General features: G+C 39.6%; 2 protein-coding genes and 2 long non-coding RNA genes across 7 annotated transcripts; 2 read left to right on the top strand and 2 right to left on the bottom strand.

Moving 5' to 3' along the window:
• Positions 1-265: 265 nt before the first annotated feature.
• Positions 266-3,718, bottom strand: LOC106750841. Of its 2 annotated transcripts, none has more exons than XR_001374988.1 (3): positions 3,627-3,718; positions 3,334-3,383; positions 266-430 (listed from the first exon to the last, which is right to left on the bottom strand). It is a non-coding gene; the product is annotated as an uncharacterized LOC106750841 (long non-coding RNA). The 2 variants fall into 2 exon arrangements; XR_001374989.1 differs by lacking the exon at positions 3,627-3,718 and adding an exon at positions 3,481-3,620.
• A 217-nt stretch (positions 3,719-3,935) lies between these two features.
• Positions 3,936-6,456, top strand: LOC106750838 (tctex1 domain-containing protein 2-like). The gene is made up of 4 exons (XM_014631441.1): positions 3,936-4,255; positions 4,430-4,563; positions 4,673-4,806; positions 4,929-6,456. The coding sequence occupies exons 1-4, from the start codon at positions 4,098-4,100 to the stop codon at positions 4,974-4,976; spliced, it is 474 nt and encodes a 157-aa protein (XP_014486927.1). The 5' UTR covers positions 3,936-4,097; the 3' UTR covers positions 4,977-6,456.
• Positions 5,037-19,038, bottom strand: LOC106750837 (soluble scavenger receptor cysteine-rich domain-containing protein SSC5D). Of its 3 annotated transcripts, XM_014631438.1 has the most exons (12): positions 18,854-19,038; positions 16,443-16,701; positions 12,584-12,738; positions 12,063-12,195; positions 11,828-11,945; positions 10,027-10,105; positions 8,722-8,773; positions 8,426-8,525; positions 8,211-8,298; positions 7,137-8,122; positions 6,859-7,062; positions 5,037-6,696 (listed from the first exon to the last, which is right to left on the bottom strand). In XM_014631438.1, exons 3-12 carry the CDS (start codon positions 12,705-12,707, stop codon positions 6,562-6,564), a joined length of 2,019 nt encoding a protein of 672 aa, XP_014486924.1. In that variant the 5' UTR covers positions 12,708-12,738; positions 16,443-16,701; positions 18,854-19,038; the 3' UTR covers positions 5,037-6,561. The 3 variants fall into 3 exon arrangements, with proteins under 3 accessions (XP_014486924.1, XP_014486923.1, XP_014486926.1); XM_014631437.1 differs by lacking the exon at positions 16,443-16,701; XM_014631440.1 differs by lacking the exon at positions 16,443-16,701 and having other exon boundaries at positions 10,036-10,105.
• Positions 12,184-12,586, top strand: LOC106750839. The gene is made up of 3 exons (XR_001374987.1): positions 12,184-12,273; positions 12,343-12,425; positions 12,499-12,586. It is a non-coding gene; the product is annotated as an uncharacterized LOC106750839 (long non-coding RNA).
• Positions 19,039-19,569: the final 531 nt, after the last annotated feature.

Raw genomic sequence — 19,569 nt, 5'->3', positions numbered from 1 at the left:
AATTTTACCTTATCTCCTTCTGAAATTTCGGCGATGACTTCGCCATTGGTAGGGTTTATTGTAGTAAATTTACGGCCGCTCACAGAATTCACAAATTCATTGTTGATAAAAAGCTATGGAGAAATATTTCACATATTCGATTAAAAGACGACGCGCTATTGTGGATTTAAACGAGAAAAATATTTGAAAACTCAATGAAATGCTAGATATCATTCGACTTACTTTAGTATATTTAACTTGTACTTGCTTCGCCATCTTAACTCCGGTAAATTCTTCCTCGGCAATGGTCGACGAGTAAGTGGCTGAATCTTGCTGAGCTTTTTCGATTATATACCGTCGCTAGTATCGTGACGATTTATATTTGGTCTATGATAGAAACTATTTCCTATATCCTATCTTATGATACGTAAAAGATTTACTGGCATCTTAACTAGAAGGAGAGATTATTGTCAGATTTGTCTAATAAATAATGGCATAGCATTCTAAACAAAGAAATTTAAAGCGTAGATTCTTTTTGGCAGCTAATTAATATTAATGTATGCAAATAAATTATAAATGATATATTGTTTCGACTTTCATGAATATTCAACATTAATTCTTTCCTTGTACACTAGCATTAATTATCTTTTTTGTAGACCAAGAAAGTCATTTTGGATGTGTTTATTGCGAATCGGTACGATATTTATATCGTTACGCTGCTACTTTGTTATAGAGGGAAGATAGTATTGTGTTTTCCCACTTACATTTTTTTACAATAACTTTATTAATCATTAATATTTTTAATTTAACAATTTCTTTTATCAAAATGTTTTTCAATCGACTCTAGATTAAATGTTATGAAATATTTATTACTTAAGGCATTATTTATAAAAATGTGCGTAATGATTGAAGAGAAATAGATATGATAATGTGGCCTCTTATTAAAATAACTTTAAAAATTTGGTTTTGTTAAAAAAATAGTATTTTATTACAAATTTATATTTTTAATCAAAATACATTCTTAAAAAGAACAATAATGAATACAACTGTAGATTTTTAATATGGATACTGATTTATTTGTTAGAGGCTAAATATAAACTGTTCAAAAGTTACAACGTGAATAAACATTTTTAAACTTCACTTGAATCATTGACTTATCAAATAACTATTTCGACATTAAAACTTCGGAAAAAGGGCTATGTTAAAAATAATCTTTAATATGAACACATTAAAGATAATAAACGTATAATAATTTCTATGTAGAAATAACTCAAATAATATTCAGATATCCGCATAAGAAACGCACATGACTTATGCGAAGTTAGTCATTTGCGCAATTCTTTTATTGAAAGTAACGTCATTTTCTGACGATAAAAATAGAATTGGTTAATTCAATGGTATTTTTCGTCCTTCAGGAAAAAGCTGCGATTCATTTCCATGCCGCGTATACAATACGTAATAGGTAAGAATTTAAATTCAACAAGAGGAAAAATTTAAATTCTGGAATTCTATATGCTACTATCGTGCGTAAATACGCAGCTCAGTCATATATTTCCAGATAGGCTATGAATCTTTAACATATTTGTTTAACATTTTTGATATCCAATCTGTGGAATGTAGATATGCAAAATTTCTTTCGCAACGTATCTGTTTTGAACTCCTTCTTGTGGTTATCTGTACCAAGAAATGTCTGGTACATTGAACTAATATGACTGATACAGTTTCACAGTACATTTCGCAACAAAAAATCGAGATTAGCTCCTCGGGTCATCTTCAATTATTACACGTAAAACCGCTGATTCTTTTTTAACTGCACGTATCATTTTTTCTTTGATTTTGAGAATATTAGGTTGCTTGCTATCATCTATAAAATACTTGGTCTCACAAGCACCGAAATACTTCGACAGAGAATAAATTAAGGTTCTTGGTCATCCCCCATGCTACAACCGTTCTTGTTTAATGATGTCTGAAGTGAAAAACTCATACTAAGGATTCTTGCATTATACATTTAAATAAAGAGAGTATCTCGAGAACTGTCGTGCAATTTAAGCTGCAGATAATTGAACTGAAGACCATCAAAGCGCGTTTGAAGAGCGATTGGTCCGACGAGATAGACGCTTACAATACAGTTTTTATCAATTTATCGAACAATTTTTCACAAATAATGTGGAAAGCTGGATCTACGAGATTTTCGGCTATGTAAGTCATTCATATCACGTTACACGCATGGGACTGATGGAAAAATATCATAAAAAAATAATATTCATAATATAAAATAAAGAATGGTAGGGCTGAACAAAAGTTAACTATAGTTATGTAATAGAGCTTCAACAAAGCGTTAACAAACGCGAATGATAAAAAGGATATTTTTTTTTGTTAAGACTCATCGAAAAAGTAAAATTTCTCGGCGAATGTGTCTTCGCTGTGTTGGAGGAGTTAAATGTAGAACTAATCGAAACAAGTATTCTAGAAGACGAAATAATAGTGAAAGACTTTATACATAGACAAAGAACAAGGCTTACTATTGCGTTCACGTAATCCTTCTGCCGTAGTCTTATCGAGATATTAATATATTGCACACACAATGTAGCAGCTGACGGCAAATTATTTAAAAACTCGAACTTTTACAATGTCATTTGAATAAAAATAAAATATATACTTTATAAGTTGTAAATTCTACAATTGTTAGTATTAAGTAAAAGATATTCTGTTTTGTGCTGTTCAAGTGTTTAGGTACTTTAAACATTTCTGGAGGCTTAAACAACCAAGTTATAACTAATATCTTCAAATAAGAGAGAAATGAAATATGAGATTATTGGAACATTTATTTTAACTTACCTTGTAAAATATAAGATAGAATAAATGATTCAAAATAGAATTAAGATTAATATTGAAAGAAGTTGTTTCTTTTATTAATGATGATAACAGAAAAAATACTGATAAAACAGTAATATTTTAATAATGTTTTAATAATGTTCAATTGTATTTTAATGGTGTTTTAATAATGTTTTAATATTCAAATTAAGAAAATACACATGATCAGACAGGTTTCAACAAGGGACAACATAGAATTCAGTCAAACGTACAAACTCATAATTTTGTCAAATATCCAGTCGAATCGTGAAGTAGATTATCAAAAAGCAAACAATCAACACAGTGCTAACACATACAATGATAGTACAAGCAACATGTGCTAGGAGTGTAGGAGTTATAGTCAAACATTACATTTCCACGTGGCATTCTCTTCCTTTTCTATAAAAAGCAACCAGAATCAGTCAATCAAATTCATAATCAAAGCAAGAAATAATAACGATTCTTGAAAACATTCAAACTTTCTATTAATACATTACAAACCTTTTATTCTAACACTTTCTTAATTATGATGTACCGTTGATACGATGTCTCTGAAAAAAAACATTTTATCTTACACAATAATATACTATCAAAAATTAATTGGACATTTTAATGTTTTATATTATCAAAACTGAACAATTCTATCACATTATTATTGCTCCAAATTTTATCTGAATGGATTGCATGCTCCGTCCTTCCTTATCCTTTACATGGTATTCGAAACAATAACATATCAGGTAACATAAACAATCAAGATAAATATATCTGTTTCATTTTTACGGCATATTTCATACTTGTTTGTATTCTTCTCTTCACAAATAGCTACTCCTTTATTTTAAGCGCAGAAAGTCCATGACAATATAGCTACAAGAAGTACAAACTATTCTGGCACTAAATTAGATAAACTACCTAGAACTGGCTTCACGTGATATGTCTACTTCCTATTCTGCCCTTTGATTGGCTGTATGCTAGTATATTATGCCCCGTCTAGCGTTAGTAAAGATTGTTCCAGGTCGTGACCAACCAATACGCAGTGCTTCAGGCAACGAATCAACCAGCGTGTAAATAAGTAGAAACTGTGAATGAATCATGCACTGTGTGAGGCTAACTTTAGGCTGAGAATATAACAACAAATATAAGCGTGGTATCCAATGGTTACCTTTCTTGACAATAACTTCTAAATCTCCAACAGTCTCATATTATGTGTGTTCAATATAGTGATTTGACAAGACTGTAGATTGCTGCATTGTCGTAAGTGTAAATACATGGCAGAAGCGGAGCAGACGTCACATCTTGCAAAACATGAGTCCGCACAAGAGAAAGAGATGGAAAAGAAAGACGCGAATTCAAAGGTTTTCGAGGATGTTGAGAGCGAAATAGCGCAGCAACCTGTTTATCAAGTTCGACCACATATGTATGAAAAGTAAGCCGCTTTATTTAATATTTACAAATTTTATATTTTTACGAATTTCAACAATCACAAGAGACAAGTCTGTTTACTTTTAAAATTAACGCAAATCTAATGTATGATTTAAAAATCTGATATTCCTCTGGAATGTATAATCGAATTGAATTAAAATTAAAGCAACGTTGACAGGTTTAAACCTCTAAGTGCTAAGGAGATAATACATGATGTGTTATTTGATCAACTGGCCGCAAGATCATATGATGCACAAGCAGCTGCACAATGGACCAAAGATATAGCAGATATTATTGAAGGAAAAATCAAAAGTAATAATTAGTTTTCTCACGCATATGCCTGGAAGTTGTTACATATAATTTATTATGTTTGAAACTTTACAATAAATGTGTATCATATATTTATTTGACATGTTTATAGATCTACATTTTAAAAGATACAAATACATTGTCAATGTGATTTTGGGACAGCAGCATGGTGCTGGTGTTAAAGTAGGTACAAGATGTATTTGGGACGCCGAAGCTGACACGTATGCTTATGATAGTTTTATCAATGTAAGAATGAGATAAATTTTATCTCAATTTTTTCACTCTTCCTCTGTCATTTAAACGACTCTCAGGCTGCAATATCCTTGTTTATTTGTTTTTTTCCGGATTAATTACACACTATTTTTCAGGACACTATATTCTGTGTGGCCGCAGTATATGCAATTTATTTTTATTAGAAAGGACTTTCTCTGGAAAGAAGAATACAGATATAGACATAACGCATGAATGGAAAGATATTGTTTAGAAATATTGGCAAATTTATTAGTATTAAGTACAACCTATTATGTTATCATATATTAATACACACATAATATTACATGTCACAACATGGCACTATATTTTTTACACATAATTACAAATAATACTTGTATCCTATATGTAATATGCATGGTCGCAGTGATATATTTTCCATTTATACTCTTATTTATACTCTAAAATTATTATAGCACCATAATTCACGGTAGTATAATGTAATTAAAAATTTATCCTACTTTTGTTACAATATCTAATGCCATGTATTTTTACACTCATGCACTTTTAACGAATATTCTTGTAAATAGCCCTTAATTTATGGGATAATTTAAGATTCTTTGTATCTTTTATAGAATGACAATAATAATATTATTTATTTTGTAAACTGTAAAGATTCTTTACTATTTTCGGAAATGTAAATGTTACCTTAACAATTTAAGTAGCAATTTACTAATGTTATATGATCTACAATTCACAACATATCGTAGCAAGCGATATAAATGAAGATACAAAAATATACGGTTTGTTAATAAAAATTTTTAATCAGTTAACATATTCTATGGCCATGTTATTAATTAAATGACTTATCTTGTTGGTTTAAACCATAGGGTATACAGCAATATAATATACTTAAAGAATTTACAAAAGGCACCATGTCTATCTTGTAATATCTTGTTATAACAAATGCCACATTGTAGCATGTTTAAAAAATCTAAAATTAATAATTTGTCATTTTTATTATATTTTCTTATAACAGAAAGAAAATAAATATAATGTTAAGATATTTTCATCATATGTATAAATACGTTAAAATAAAGTTGATAGCATATCGAACGAGATTCCTTTTTAGGACGTAGCACAATTTGTTTTGATTACTTGTTTACTTTTATAAATAGCTCATCGCGTGTTAAATATTAACATGCATGCATATGTCTCTTCTTCAATTACGCTATTTGTTGTCAATAGATGCATGCTCCGGCCGTGGAAGGAGAGAAAGAGAAGAAAGCACATGATATCTCAGAATATGTAAAAAGTCAGATCTCGTGTTGACACGGGAAAAATTTTAAGTGTGCAATAGTATGTAACAGTTAAATATTTTAACATCAGCTTTCCTCTGTGATTCTTTCAATTTATACACTCTTATATTCCTTTCTTCATTTATAATGTAGTGTAAAATGTTTATACCACGTTATATGCTTACATTAACACGTTGTCACTTATACCACGGGCGGTACTCAAACGCTTTTGTTCCTCATACAAATAATAATTCTTTTACGCTCGGCCATACTTGTAAATATAAAGTAGCGCTGTCAATACAAATCTCTCTCTCTCTCTCTTTCTCTGGTAGTTTCTATACAATAACTGTGGATCCAGACTTTTGTTGACCGGTACATAATGGCCTTTGAAAAAACCACTATTCTGGCTTCGGTGATACACGTAACCTATTGACGTTGTCAGCCAATTTATGTCTTGGCAGTTAACGTATCGATATGTTAATGCAACAAGTAGTTACATAATAACACATGGTAATGCGCAGCACAACGGTAGGCAAACAGGCACGACAGCGCCTCCCTTGCTGCTTTTGCTTTTGCTCTTGCTGGAAGCTTCGTATTCATATTTTCCACTTGCTTTCTGCCACTCACCCTGAAAAGAGTGAAAAACCGTGAAAGTCGGAATTATTTTAACGATCGATGGGACGTGTTGTCTTCAGAAACGCATATACAGAATGGTCCACATATCGACGTCACATATCGAGAATGTGAGAGGTCGTTTCGTAACACATTTATGGAGATTTCAATGACTTACGCCAGATTGTGACATGGCTGCGCTAGATTCTTCCTTCTTGGTGAATTCCGCTGAGCCGGGAGGATAATAAACCGGCGGCCCGGCGACATTCTTGCTTTTCACTTTCGGCGGTGTATGCGGGACAAAATCAACTTCTTTCTTCACAGCCGACGATTCCTTCTTCTTCTGACGCTCCTGCTTTTCAATATCCTCCAATACTTCTCGCTGAACAAACGAAACGTATCCTCCATACTTTTCTGACCTACAACGCGCCCACAATACGGCATCAGTTACCTTACCTCGGAATCGGAGAATGAAGCCATGAGGTCTTCGAGCTTCTTCGGCGGTCCTTCGCCATTGGTGATCGGTTTAGTGGGGCTCACTTGAACACCAGTCGGGAACGGTTTCGGCAGAAGGACCTCGTGGTCGTCCGCGTTCTTCTTCGGCGGTATCGTCGTCGTCGTATTCGAGAACTTGTAGACCGTAGTGCCGGGCTGCGTCGACTGCTGCGGGTAATAAGTAGTCACGGTCCTCGTCGTGGTGTCCGATGGTTTGTCGATTGGTGGGTGATGGTCACTGGACGGCCTGTCTGGTCCGTACTCTTCGAATCGATTGACCGTCCTGGTGTGCGTTTCCATCACGGTAGGCGGTTGGTTTTGATATATGACTGTCGTACTTCCACCGGGGTAATCCGGACGATCGGCCGGCCCGTGCCCATTGGGATAATTGCCATCGACCTGGTAGTACTTCTTGGTTACGGTGGTTTTGCTTTCCACGTTCGTTGGTGACGGACCAGCGCGATAGGTGGTGTAGGGAGGCTGCGGCTCGTCGTACGGCAACGCTCCATGCTCCTCGTGATAGAACTTGGCCTCCTTGTGAATGGTGGTAGACTTTTTCGTGACATCGGTGGTCGGAGACGGGCTGCTATATCTGATCGGTACGGCGGGTGGGCCCGGTGCATTCTCCGTCATGGTCTGGTAGGTGACGGTCTTGTCCGCGATGTTGCTGCTTCTCGGTAGGGTGTACGTAATTGTTTTCTCGCCGGGAAGCACAACGCTTCCTGGCACACTGCCACCGGGTAGATACGTCTCCGGCGCTCCCGGCAGCTCGTAGGTGTACGTCTTGATCGTGGTGGTCACTTTTGTATTTGGGCCGGGCGCTAGATTGATCGGTATCGTCGGAGTCGGCGACGGGACGTACTCGATGGTTTTGTATTCCTGCGGTGCGTTCGCGTGCACCGTAGTCACGGTGCTGCTTTGGACCGGTCGCGGCTCCGTTTGGTAACCTACGAGGGGATCGTTTCTTTATTCCTTGAAATCCGCATCGCAAGATCGGAAGTGAGAAATTTCCCTGATATCACGTAAATTACGTACTGGTTTCGTGAATGTACTTGACGTCCCTCTGGGCTCCCGACAGGGGGGAGGTTTGCTTCGTACGAGATGTCGAGCTGTCGCCGTAGACCTGAAAAAATTGCATCAACGGTGATAAATTAATAAATACCCCTCGCATTTAATATCGATAAAAGTAAGGAACGAATGCTAAAAAAAAGAAGAATCCCCCATTCCTCGAGTAATATGCTTTCACCAACCAGTTCTCTATTGACCACCGATTTCTTAATAATCGGCTCCGGGCTCTGATACGTCGTCGGAGTTTGGCTCTCCTCGTAAGTGGTCTCATGAACGTCGTCGCTGCAAAGAGTACAGATTTAACAAACATCATCACTCGAATAGCAAGAAGTGCGTTAAGAGGGACGACCGCGCGCAATCGGATTATTCCGTTTCAATGAGAAAAATAGATGCGTCATGCGACCGAGTCGTTTGGCATCCATTCAGAAACCGGTGGTATTTCGGGACTCTCGGTTATGAGGCAGAGCCGTGTACTCACATCAAGGGCGCGCCAGTGAGCGGCAGTTTGTTTTCTGATGTAACCCACGAATCTGGAACAATAGATTATCCATCACGCTATCATTACGACTGGCAGAAGTGGCGTTTTCCTAAAATACACCGGAACGACAACAACAAGTCTGACAACGATTGCCGGACGTCAAACCACACGGCGCTCCGGATGACGAGACGGTCGCGCACAGTCGCGACGACCCGCGCCGTTGAGATTTCTATCTGCCGAGATTCATGAAAGATTACAACGCTCTCCACTCCGGCGATCGTTTCTTCCTATCCGGCGTAGGTCTCACATTGGCCGACGACCCTCACCCGCTGACCCGATGACAACGGTCATCCTTGCTCTCGGCGGCGTCATAACTCACCCACCTTCGACCTACCTCTTCCTGCCCCGCGGTCTTTCTCTCTTATCTTTCATTCTTTCTTCAGGGAGAAATCGGGTCAGCCTTCACAAGCTGTCCTAATATGGCTGCGCTTGTGTGTTACGCGTGATCGTATAAAGAACACGATCGTGTCGTCTCTCTCTCTCTCTCTCTCTCTGCTAAATACAGAGACACAGGAAAAACGTCCCCGCTCGCATACGGAGGTAACCACCGTGTGTCGGACGCATCCTCGCGTAGGTTCAAGGAGCTCGTCCGCCCGGATCAGCTGTCCGTTTGTTGTTCTCAACCAGCGGGAACGCGAGGAAGCGGGGAACTGGACCTTCTCAATGCCGATCTCGCCGATGCTCGCGCGCCGATGCAATTAGAATCGCTCGGGAGATGCGCGCGTGCAGCACACTCGAATCTGATACTTGTCTCATTTTTCTCATTATCAATTAACTGTAAACCAGCAAGGCCGCCGCGCGCCTTTTAAGGCGCGACACGGGCAACCGGCTCCCCTACCTTCCACGATCGTTTAAAACACGCTCGCTCGCTCGCGCTAGTCGCCGTGACCACGCGAGGTGTTACCCGTCTCGCCGTTGATCCGGGAAAAGCGATTTTCTCGCGGCCAGCTACGTTCCGCAGCGTGCTTCACGTTGCAGCTATTTATTCCACCACGCACGAAAGAAACAAATACTTGGTCGAATTCACCGAGCGATCCAAACGCGCAAATTTTGGGGGGAAACGGAAAATTCGCTTCTCGCAATCGGAAATTCTGTTTCCATCGGCAGATACGACGTATAGTTCGCTCGTTGTCGGGTAAACTTCAGCGAAACTTTTCTTTCTATGTTTACTATATGTACGTCAGACAACGCTGCCATTCTCGCGTTCTTGTTACATAATTTAGCGCAAGGTATGGATTTCCTCACCTGGCTTACCGTCTAAGTTCGTATTGTACTGATATGAGACCTGCTTATACGCAATCGTCTTGCTTTGACCGGGTTGGACCTGTAAATACAAGAGAACACGAATCCCTCAAAACTCGTAATCCTGTAAAACCGCCGGCACACGCACGGGCATTGTTTCTGTTTTTCGCGTGCACAGCAACGTTCCATAAATAATCGTGACAAATTAAGGCTCGCAACAGAGTAGGCGTCAGAGTCGCCTTATAAGACTCCGATTATGACTGTTCTACGCGAAAAGCGTGGGCGAATCGTTCCCGATGTTTGAATTCCGCGGAATTCCAGCCGATTCATGGCCAATGAATACCTCAACGGCGATAGTCGAAGCTACGCCGATCGAGCTATGAATGAAATTAACATATTTTCTTGTTACATTTCACAGGCACAATCCGCGTGCGCGTCTCGCGCTACTTTCGCACTCGAAATTACAGTACGAATTGCAGTAAATTTATCACTCCCACAAGCTCCCACAAACTAGCTGGATATATGGGTATGCGTTTTATAGGTATGCGGTATCGTTACGTCCTAGCTCGCCGGACAAAGACAGGCAGCGTCCCTTAAAGATCCTCAAACCCGTTAGCTTGAAGATATATCCGGCTAGCGCAAGGAGCACGAGAGCAAATTACACGCACCGGCCAATTTATTTTCATTGAACGCCGGTTCATAAGTCGTACGACCGGCGAACGCTGCAATTACCTCGGCCTCAGTTACACGCAACGCTGATCCTGCGCCTCACCATGATTTCCTAACTAATGCCCAATATATCGTAGAAAATGGCAATGTCATTACTACAATTATTGCGGATCGCCCTGAACACTTTTACTCAGCAGGACGTACCGTCGTTTCAGTACGGTAGTTCTTCCTTTTCTCTCCCTTCGGGCCATAAGGCCGAGCCAATTAGAGATGCCGCGAAAATTTTTCATCGTTCATAAATCACAAGCGGGCTGAATAGCGCAGAATCGTACCTTTGAAATGTAAATCGTAATTTTGACCGCTATCGTACGAAAGTCTCGCGTCTAAGCTCATAAATGTGCCAAGAATTTAATGATTCTGGTAGTTAGATTTTCACTATTATTTATAAATAATGTGACTTGCATGAATCGAACTTTTACTTTTCTCTCTCTCTCTCTCTCTCTCTCCCTGTCTCTCGATCGAGTCAATTATGCCAAGAAGCGATCTTAATACGTTATTAAGCAGGCCCGATTTAATTAAAATTAAGCAATGAAAATGGTTCTTTTTTGCTGAAAAGCAACGTCTGCCAATCTCAACAAGTACGCACGATATATGAAACTAGTTTCTTGCATGCATTAATCATGGCTGTGTATTTCTTTTTTAGCGTAAGAACCAGCATCTCGTCGATACGTAATTTCAAGCGACGCGTGTCGAGATTATCGTTCTTTCCTGTTCCTGAATTTTATCCTCAGGGCAATATCCATTCTCTGCGTCGAGTAATCAACGGAACACCGTAACTCCTACTAGTGCGACTCCTACTAGCGCGCGCTAGTCAGTGTAAACCAGGTAGTTTCTATATTCAAATACCCGGATGCCTACCCGGTATTCAAACGTAAGTATTACATGGATACTCACTAGGTGTTACTTGAAATAACCGAGCATCCGGGTATTCAAAACCAGAAATGGCCTGATACCCATCTGTTAGATTTGCACGATTCTTGATTTTATATCGGTTAACTTTGCCTATTGTTTCTTTCATGATACGATACACACTAATTACGATTAAACAATGACATAATTTCAATTAAAAACTCACATTTTGCAGCTCTGCATCCAGAAGTTCTAGTCCCGGTATACCGCTCGACGTACCACTCGGACCGGTGCTGACGAACTTTTCAGTAGTGGTCATTCTCGTACGAGTCGGAGAGATGGGTCTGCATGACGATTCTTAATTTGTATATCTTTCTTATATATTAACACAATTGACCGAAACAAATTCCATTTCCATCTTGAATTATCGTCTAATTAAAACCGTTCTTTTTCTCTCTTACCTGCCCTCGGAGACTACTTTGGTGGGGTTGGCGGCCACCCGATATTCTATAACTTGGGGCGAGAGTGATTTGCCGCCCCGGCTGGGAGTAGCACTTCTCGAGACACTCGTCTGCAAGTCCTCCAGAAGTGCATCTGAAAGAGCCAAACGAACATCCATTTGATAAGCCGTCGTCCATGTCGTTCTGACGTGGAACAGAAGTACCGATTTGAGTACGTAAACGACTATAATTAGCGTTAAAGTAAGCTGTGTCCAGTTTTCCCTACACCGGATTGTTTTAGGTCGAATTATAAATGTTACAGTATTACTACGGGATTTTTTATCTTGTCATATTGATCATTAATAGAGGAGAGAAGGATTTAAGGTAGTTGTGCTATTGATTGTTTTACGATTGTATAGCAATAACGTTTTTACGTGTAAATCTTTTGCTGTTTTAGCTGACTGGTCATTCCTTAAAATTTGGAAATATGAAACTACTGGAGACAAAAAGATTCAGTCCGAAAAAATAATTTAAAGGTTTACCCAAGTTGTTTTCGAGGCTGCTGGCGGTAGCTGCTCCGTCTCTCTGGCCAGATATAGGACCGCCATGACTCACAATTTTCCTGGTGGTGTGCGTAGTCGTTCGTTCTTTCACAGCTGCTGACATTGCGTTCCTCTTAGGCCCTGCCTCACGAAATCTGTAACGAGTAACATAGGAGCCCGATCTGAATGGTCAATTCTCATTGTGATCGTGACCGTGGTGTTCATTGTTTCGCCGTTGTTCCGACCGAGTAATCGACATCGAGTTGACCGAATTGGGCTGTCCCTCGCGGTGGGGCGCGATATTTATAGAAAACTGGAGTTATAAATATCGCAGAATCGATATCATAGATTCTGGGATCTGAGGGCGCAATGCGGAGACTTTCGCGTCGGGAGCCGGTTTACGGGCAAGGCTAACGCAACTGAGATCAAGAATCGCAACCGGGACGGCCACTTCTAGACTCAAGTGGGTGTGTACGTTTTATATGATTTCTGTCCTACACGCGTGATTTTTACCTCAACCGTAAAGGCGGGTTCTTTAACGTGCCACCAGCTACTTGATAAAATGTGCTCAAAGAAAAGGCCGGGCAATTTGCACAGCCGACACTATCTGCGCTATAGTAGCTGCCTTGCTTCTTAGGAGGCGTAATATTCGGGTCCGCAGAAACTGGTCTGCTCAAAATACACCGTGCTGGTGAAAGGGATGAGATCAGTCTGGAAGTTAAATCGACGGGAAATGCCAAATGTCTTATATTTATTCCGCGGGAGGCACGATGGAAATGGGGCCATGGGGCCAAGGAGGCCTTCCGAGAATCGGCTGCTAAGGAGGTATCCGTATGATCCAAAGTCGCGAGAAACACTACGTAGGATGGTTTTCTGGCTGGGTCGTATTCCAGAAACGATGATTTGATTGGTACGCTAGAATAATCCTTGAACGCATTAATAACGGCTGAGGAGACTGTTATGGCCCAAATTTGGCACTGACGGGTGCCTTTTATTGAGAGCGGGGTTCGGCCCAAGGTCAGATTAATGCAGATCAAGGCTAATCGTGGCATTATACGCGCCTTCTCGACGAAGCTGGTCGCCGGTGATGATGATTTACGAGTACTTAATGATAAGGCACTCGAGCTGTATATATACTTATCAAAGTTGCCATTAAAGAATGTTGCTTCGGGCAAAGACAGAATGAACAACAAAGCGTGTATTGTTTCAAGCATCAATAAAGTAAACACGTATCTTCGTTTAGAGAAGCGACACATCACGGCGGAGTGTTACACTGTGATACTTGATAAAGATTAATTTTATCTTAACTTCACCGACTTGGTATGTGTATCATATCGTCTACAAATTAAAGGCATCATTTCCAAACTTGTCGACTGAATAGACTTACGCAGGAATTCGAATCGGAATTATGTCATTTAGTCTCGGATTTTATCGTGTAATTTTACTTTCAGATACGTCATTACTAGTCGACTTCCATGCACGTCACGTCATTCCTATTTAATATAGAATATGTGTGTAACTACTTGCTCAGCTCGGGCAAACAGTATCGATCGTAGTGGCGTAATTAAAACGAGGGCGAGTTGTTTGGCAAAAAAACAAATTGCACGATGAATTACGCGATAAAGATTCCTCGTAATGGGGATAAAAATAACGTTGAGTCATCGTTTCGAACGCACACGCGGAAGAGAATGCTGAGAGAGTATTGTGTGTGATAAAATCTAGCTACGATCTCTCCAAGTGACGCGCTTAGACGCGCAAATTGGAATTCGGAGCAGTTTCATATAATCGCACATTGCCGGTCGCAGTTACGCCATTGATAGCGCGCGATGTAACCGCTTTAAACAGATAGTTAGCTGGATCTCATCGTGAATGACATTGTACCCCGTCCTCCAAGGTTATCGTGCCAATCGAAATAGCCATTGCATCCCGCTCAGTTCCAAGAAAGCTGTGCAGCCCGTGAATTTGGTCTGACTTTATCCGCGACGCTGTGTCGCAACAAGGATTTTCATCGGTTGTGCAACTGCGTTTCTTTTTATTTTATTTCCTTCTTTTCAATTTCACGCACACAACTTACACGCGCGCAGAGACGTTATCACCGAAAGGCTAGGTCGTGGTTCGTGTTTTCAGCGTGCAACCGCTCCTACGAGTCACCGATCTCGGATTCGCGCGCGCGCGAGCGGTGTCGTCGTGTTTAAACCTCGAAGAGGTTGCGCGCCATGGATGGGTGGAAGGCGGAAGGTAGATCGTTTGCACTGGGAAATTACGTCGGCGTTTGCTTACTATGATACGATGTAGATCGATCGACAATACGAGTAATTTTCTGCGCTACGTTTTGCAGAGCTATTATGAATTCAAGTCGAGACAGGATAAAAGCTAGACTTTAAGTAACAAAGGTAGACGAGTTTCAGAAAGACTTAACTTAAGAGTTGATAAATTTATCAACAAGATCAGACGATCGACGGTCATCAGTTGTTGGGTGGGATCGCGTTAACATCGATGTAATAAATATATAAGTTCTTTTTTTTTTTCAACGCAATACGGACGAAAACGAATTCGTGACTAACGTGCTGTGTTTCACGACCGGAGGGTGTTTTTCGACTGTTCGTAAATAATATAAATCATGTTAGAAGGTTACGAGATCATGTGTATTTTTGTTTCTAAGGGGCAAGAGCTGCTCGATTTTCGAACACGTCAAAGTGAAAATCGTCCTCTATGCACCGTTGTTAACATATAAACATGCGAAACAATTTATTTTTAAGTAACCGTGCATATATTTCAGATCTTAGTAAAATTAGAGAGCTATGAGTTTCAACTGTACAGAATGTAGCGGTTAATAGCGGCTGATGCTGTTTGGAATACTGGAGATTATCGCACACAAGTGGTACATTCATTGTACTAAACAGTGGAAGAATGTCTCGTCAATACGAGGTTGTGTTACGTCGTTAACATTATTGCTAGATTGACATGCATCGCAGCGCGTGATTATTGCGTTATTGGTGCTACATGAATTAGTGCTGTCAGTATAAACCTAATAATTTCTAAACTAGTATATGATGGAAATATTTATGACCCAGGGTATTGAGAAAGAAATGTCTGGCATTCGTAACTGTAATCGCATAAGTGAAAAAGATTATAGTCGAGAAAACTATCTTTCTAGTAAATATCATTATAATGTCAATGATTGTGACTTTGCGTGCATATTACTATTACTATTTTTTGAACTAACTGAGTTGAAACTAAAAGAACGTATAGTCGAGGCCGAAAATGATCATTTTAATGATATTCACCTGCAATCTGTTATTCATCATCGGCAACCAGTTTTTCTAAACTGCTGTTTATAATAATTGATACTTTAGTAAGTATATAGCACCCGGATAATTTATATAATGTTCAGGTGCATATTGACATCACTACTACGAATAAACTTTGCTCAATGTAACACGCGGTAGCATACTGTCTCCAAGTACATATTATGTAACGGCAGTCTGGCATCTAGTGCTGTTAATTGTAGAATCACACTGCTTACGGTGTCGGGTTCATTCAGCATGCGTAGGACGGTGAAAACGTATAAACGTTACAAGATTATAACCGTGTCAACGAGAGAAAGTGCCGTGTTTATATTCAGGAAGCAATTGCGCAAAAGGTGGTAACCACCAATATCACAGGGTTCCATCGAATATGAATGAGTTTCTTTCATTGGGCATTCATTGAATTCCGACGGCCGTAGCAGCAATACAAACTTATATTTGCCGTCAGTCGAGGGAATAAAATATCTTTTGCGACGCGATTAATTTCTCACGTAAAGCGTTATTAAATATATCGTTTTGACGATCGCAACTGATCTCAAGAATATTCTTACTTTACAATGTTGAGCTGGTGTCTCTCTCAGCTTTGACAGACTATGCCGTTCATATATCGAGGCGACACGTGTAGAAATATAAAACCTAATTTCGTGTAAATTTAATCACGATGTCTGATATTACGTGGATGGCAATAGTCCAGCCAACTCCCGGCGCCCGGAATCTCATCTCATCTCTCTCTCTCATCTTCTTCTTCGTCGCCGCCATATGTGTGTTTTCTTGCCTTCACCCGCTGCTATTCTCCGCTCTTTGTTTAACCTGCTTAAATATAACCCACCCACTTTCATGCCGTCATTTGCTTCTCAACGAACGGATTTCTTATTGCCGGCGCACGGATAGTAAAACGTTTCATGGCATCTTCGATATTTTGTTTAACAAATAACATCGTCTTAATATTGTCCAATTGTAAAAAGAGAACGCTCGAATAATGTGGTGATGTATAAAAGTAACGTGAATTGTATTTCGGCTTCGTATTCCATCGTTTCGTTTCTGCGTCACCCTTTTTTATTAAAGTTTCGTTAACGCCAGACGTTTCGGGAGCTTGACAAACAGGGAGCATAAATCTTGACGTGTATATAGTGTCAACATAAAATTTGCACACGTGCCTGCCGCTGCATCGTTCACAAAACGTTTCGTTGTCATTTGCAAAACATTCGTTAAATTGCATCACGTACAGTTTTTTCCCCCAATGCGGATTTTATATTATACGAGAAGCTCCGAACTTTGACATTTTGCAATATCGGAAATAAATTTGTTTTACACGAAAAAATTGTAAAAAGTGGGTGGAAAGACGTATCAGCGTGCGCGATTCTATTTTCGGCGAGCCACGCGATGGTAAGAAGCACTATAAGCCACGAGCTATGTTTTTGGCGCGCGTACGGTACGCCTATTTTCGCCTCCACTTTGGTCACATGACGTTCTTTTCTTTTTCCGACTCCGACCGTGCGAAACAGTCCTATTCATCTTTCTATAAACGCGGTCTACATTCGTTTCGTGCAAAAATCTACCTCCTGATAATGTGATATCGACAAAACTAAAACCAGATAAGACCATTTCTAAGAGACGTCTTAAAGACGTCCGAAAAGCGTCCTATTTCTTGGATGTTTCTCAGACTTGAAGAAGTCTTTAAGAAGTTTGCGCTGTCCGGGTAGCGAGGAACACACGACAGCAATTATCGGAAGAAATTTCCGAATTTCACGACTTTCTCTCGCGAATCTTCTTTTTAATTAATACACAAGAGCGATAAATGTTTTCAAAGAAGCTTTACTTTCAACACATGAAAATTGTCGTATAATTATAGCTATTTTCTTTCTTTTCCATTTTCAAATTAATCATGTTAAAGATCTAATTCGTAATTCTGGATCAAGATCTCGTATCGCGTGAAAGAGTCTCGCGTGGAATCAACGGCTCGTTGATTAGGTCGCTGTTCTTATGCGTTGTGTATCGCTCACGGAGCACTTAATGAACGTTTGTAACGTCTGTAGCGACGCTTGAATGGTGCACGTCGGTATTTACTCCGAGCGGTCCTTGAAACACGCCTAACATGGCCGAGAGATCCGCGAAGTCGGAAAGTGGGATTCGACCTTCCGCCTATCCTCGAAGTATGATCATCTGCTCGTCGTATCGCGCACGCTTGAAGAAACGAATTTCAACTTTGTCACACAATATTGCAGACTTATCTGTCCTCCGTATGTATTCCGAAATCTGATTAGAAACCACGGTTTTTTGCTCCGAGGAATGTAAAAAAAGCACACTCAAGTGCGGTGCGATTGAGTCTTACGAAAGATTATTATGGACGGTTTTCGCGCGGTAGTGGACTTTTTAACCCGGCGACGTCAGGAATCACGATGTGTTTGACCAATGACACGCGCGGCATAATGCCGGTCACTGTTTGCGGCCAGTCAAAGGCGCTGCGGCTCTTTCGATGACGGAAGATTAATTATTACATGGAGCTGGTAACGTCGCGACCAGAAAACCAATAATAATTCAATAGAAATGTTTAGGTTTAGGTTTAGTCGCACAGGCCGGCTTTATGTTAAGATAATTGATGTTAATCGCCGTCCGCGAACTCTCTAATTTACAGACTAGTGATTAATAAATTGTACTGCATTCGTTTGCAGTGTAATCACATCCGGGCTACTTTTAAGTAATCTGCGTGACTTGCGCTTTAAGTACTTTTAATATTTATATATTTATATCTTTTGATTTACATCACTAATTTTAGCTTCAACTTCTTCAGTTTTTAATTTCGATATTTTATTCGAAGCAAAAATCATGAAATATAGAATATAAAATGTAGAATATAAAATGTAACGGAAATAAGATGAAAATGAATCTTTCATACGTCAATATTTCAATCTGTATTAGAGTTGCGAGAAAATATGGAAAAAGATCATGCAGCTACGCTTACCTCGCGAGATAGGGTAATCCCAAATCAGCACTGACCAGAAATCACTCTTTCCTTTTTTTTATTCGTTTTCTCCCCGGCGAGGTATGCTCGCACGTCGGATCTAATCGATCGATCGTAGATCGAGCGAGCAATTCGCGAGATACTGGATTGGCGGCCGTCCGTCCAGGACTGGCTACATCTACTTGCTACGTTACTCGCCGGAGTCCGACGTTGGCGGACAGGACCAGTACGTGCGCATGCGCGATAGATCGCGAGTTGTCAGGTGTCTCCGACTCGTAGAAGTCCTCGATCATCAAGATTCAAGATCCGAAAGCAAGAGATCATCGATATTACGAAATTAGTTACTAATCGACTCGAGCTTAAGTCAGACTTGCAAAGAACAGGATTATCTCGCAGAAACATAGTTTCTGTTGTTGTTAAAACTTACGTGGGTCTCGAGTGTATATAATGAAAGTACCATTGAAAATTGTTTAACAATGCTATCTGTTTTTGCCAGTTTATATACGTCGTTGTACACATATACAGAGGTGTGCTCGATTGATTAGCCAGAAAAGTGCGTTAACACGGTTCATTTGGCAATAATATATAATATATATTTAATATATAATATATATTTAATATATTATATATAATTGATATATAATATATATAATATATATTATTCGACTAACGTCTGTAGTAAGACAATAATTTTATACCTCTTCAAATTTCCTTCT

This window comes from Dinoponera quadriceps, unplaced genomic scaffold (genome assembly GCF_001313825.1).
Source record: "Dinoponera quadriceps isolate SergipeBrazil2010 unplaced genomic scaffold, ASM131382v1 scaffold6593, whole genome shotgun sequence".
NCBI lineage: Eukaryota > Metazoa > Arthropoda > Insecta > Hymenoptera > Formicidae > Dinoponera > Dinoponera quadriceps.
The sequence above is the reverse complement of the archived record's forward strand: the minus strand, read 5'-3'. Positions and strand labels throughout refer to the sequence as shown.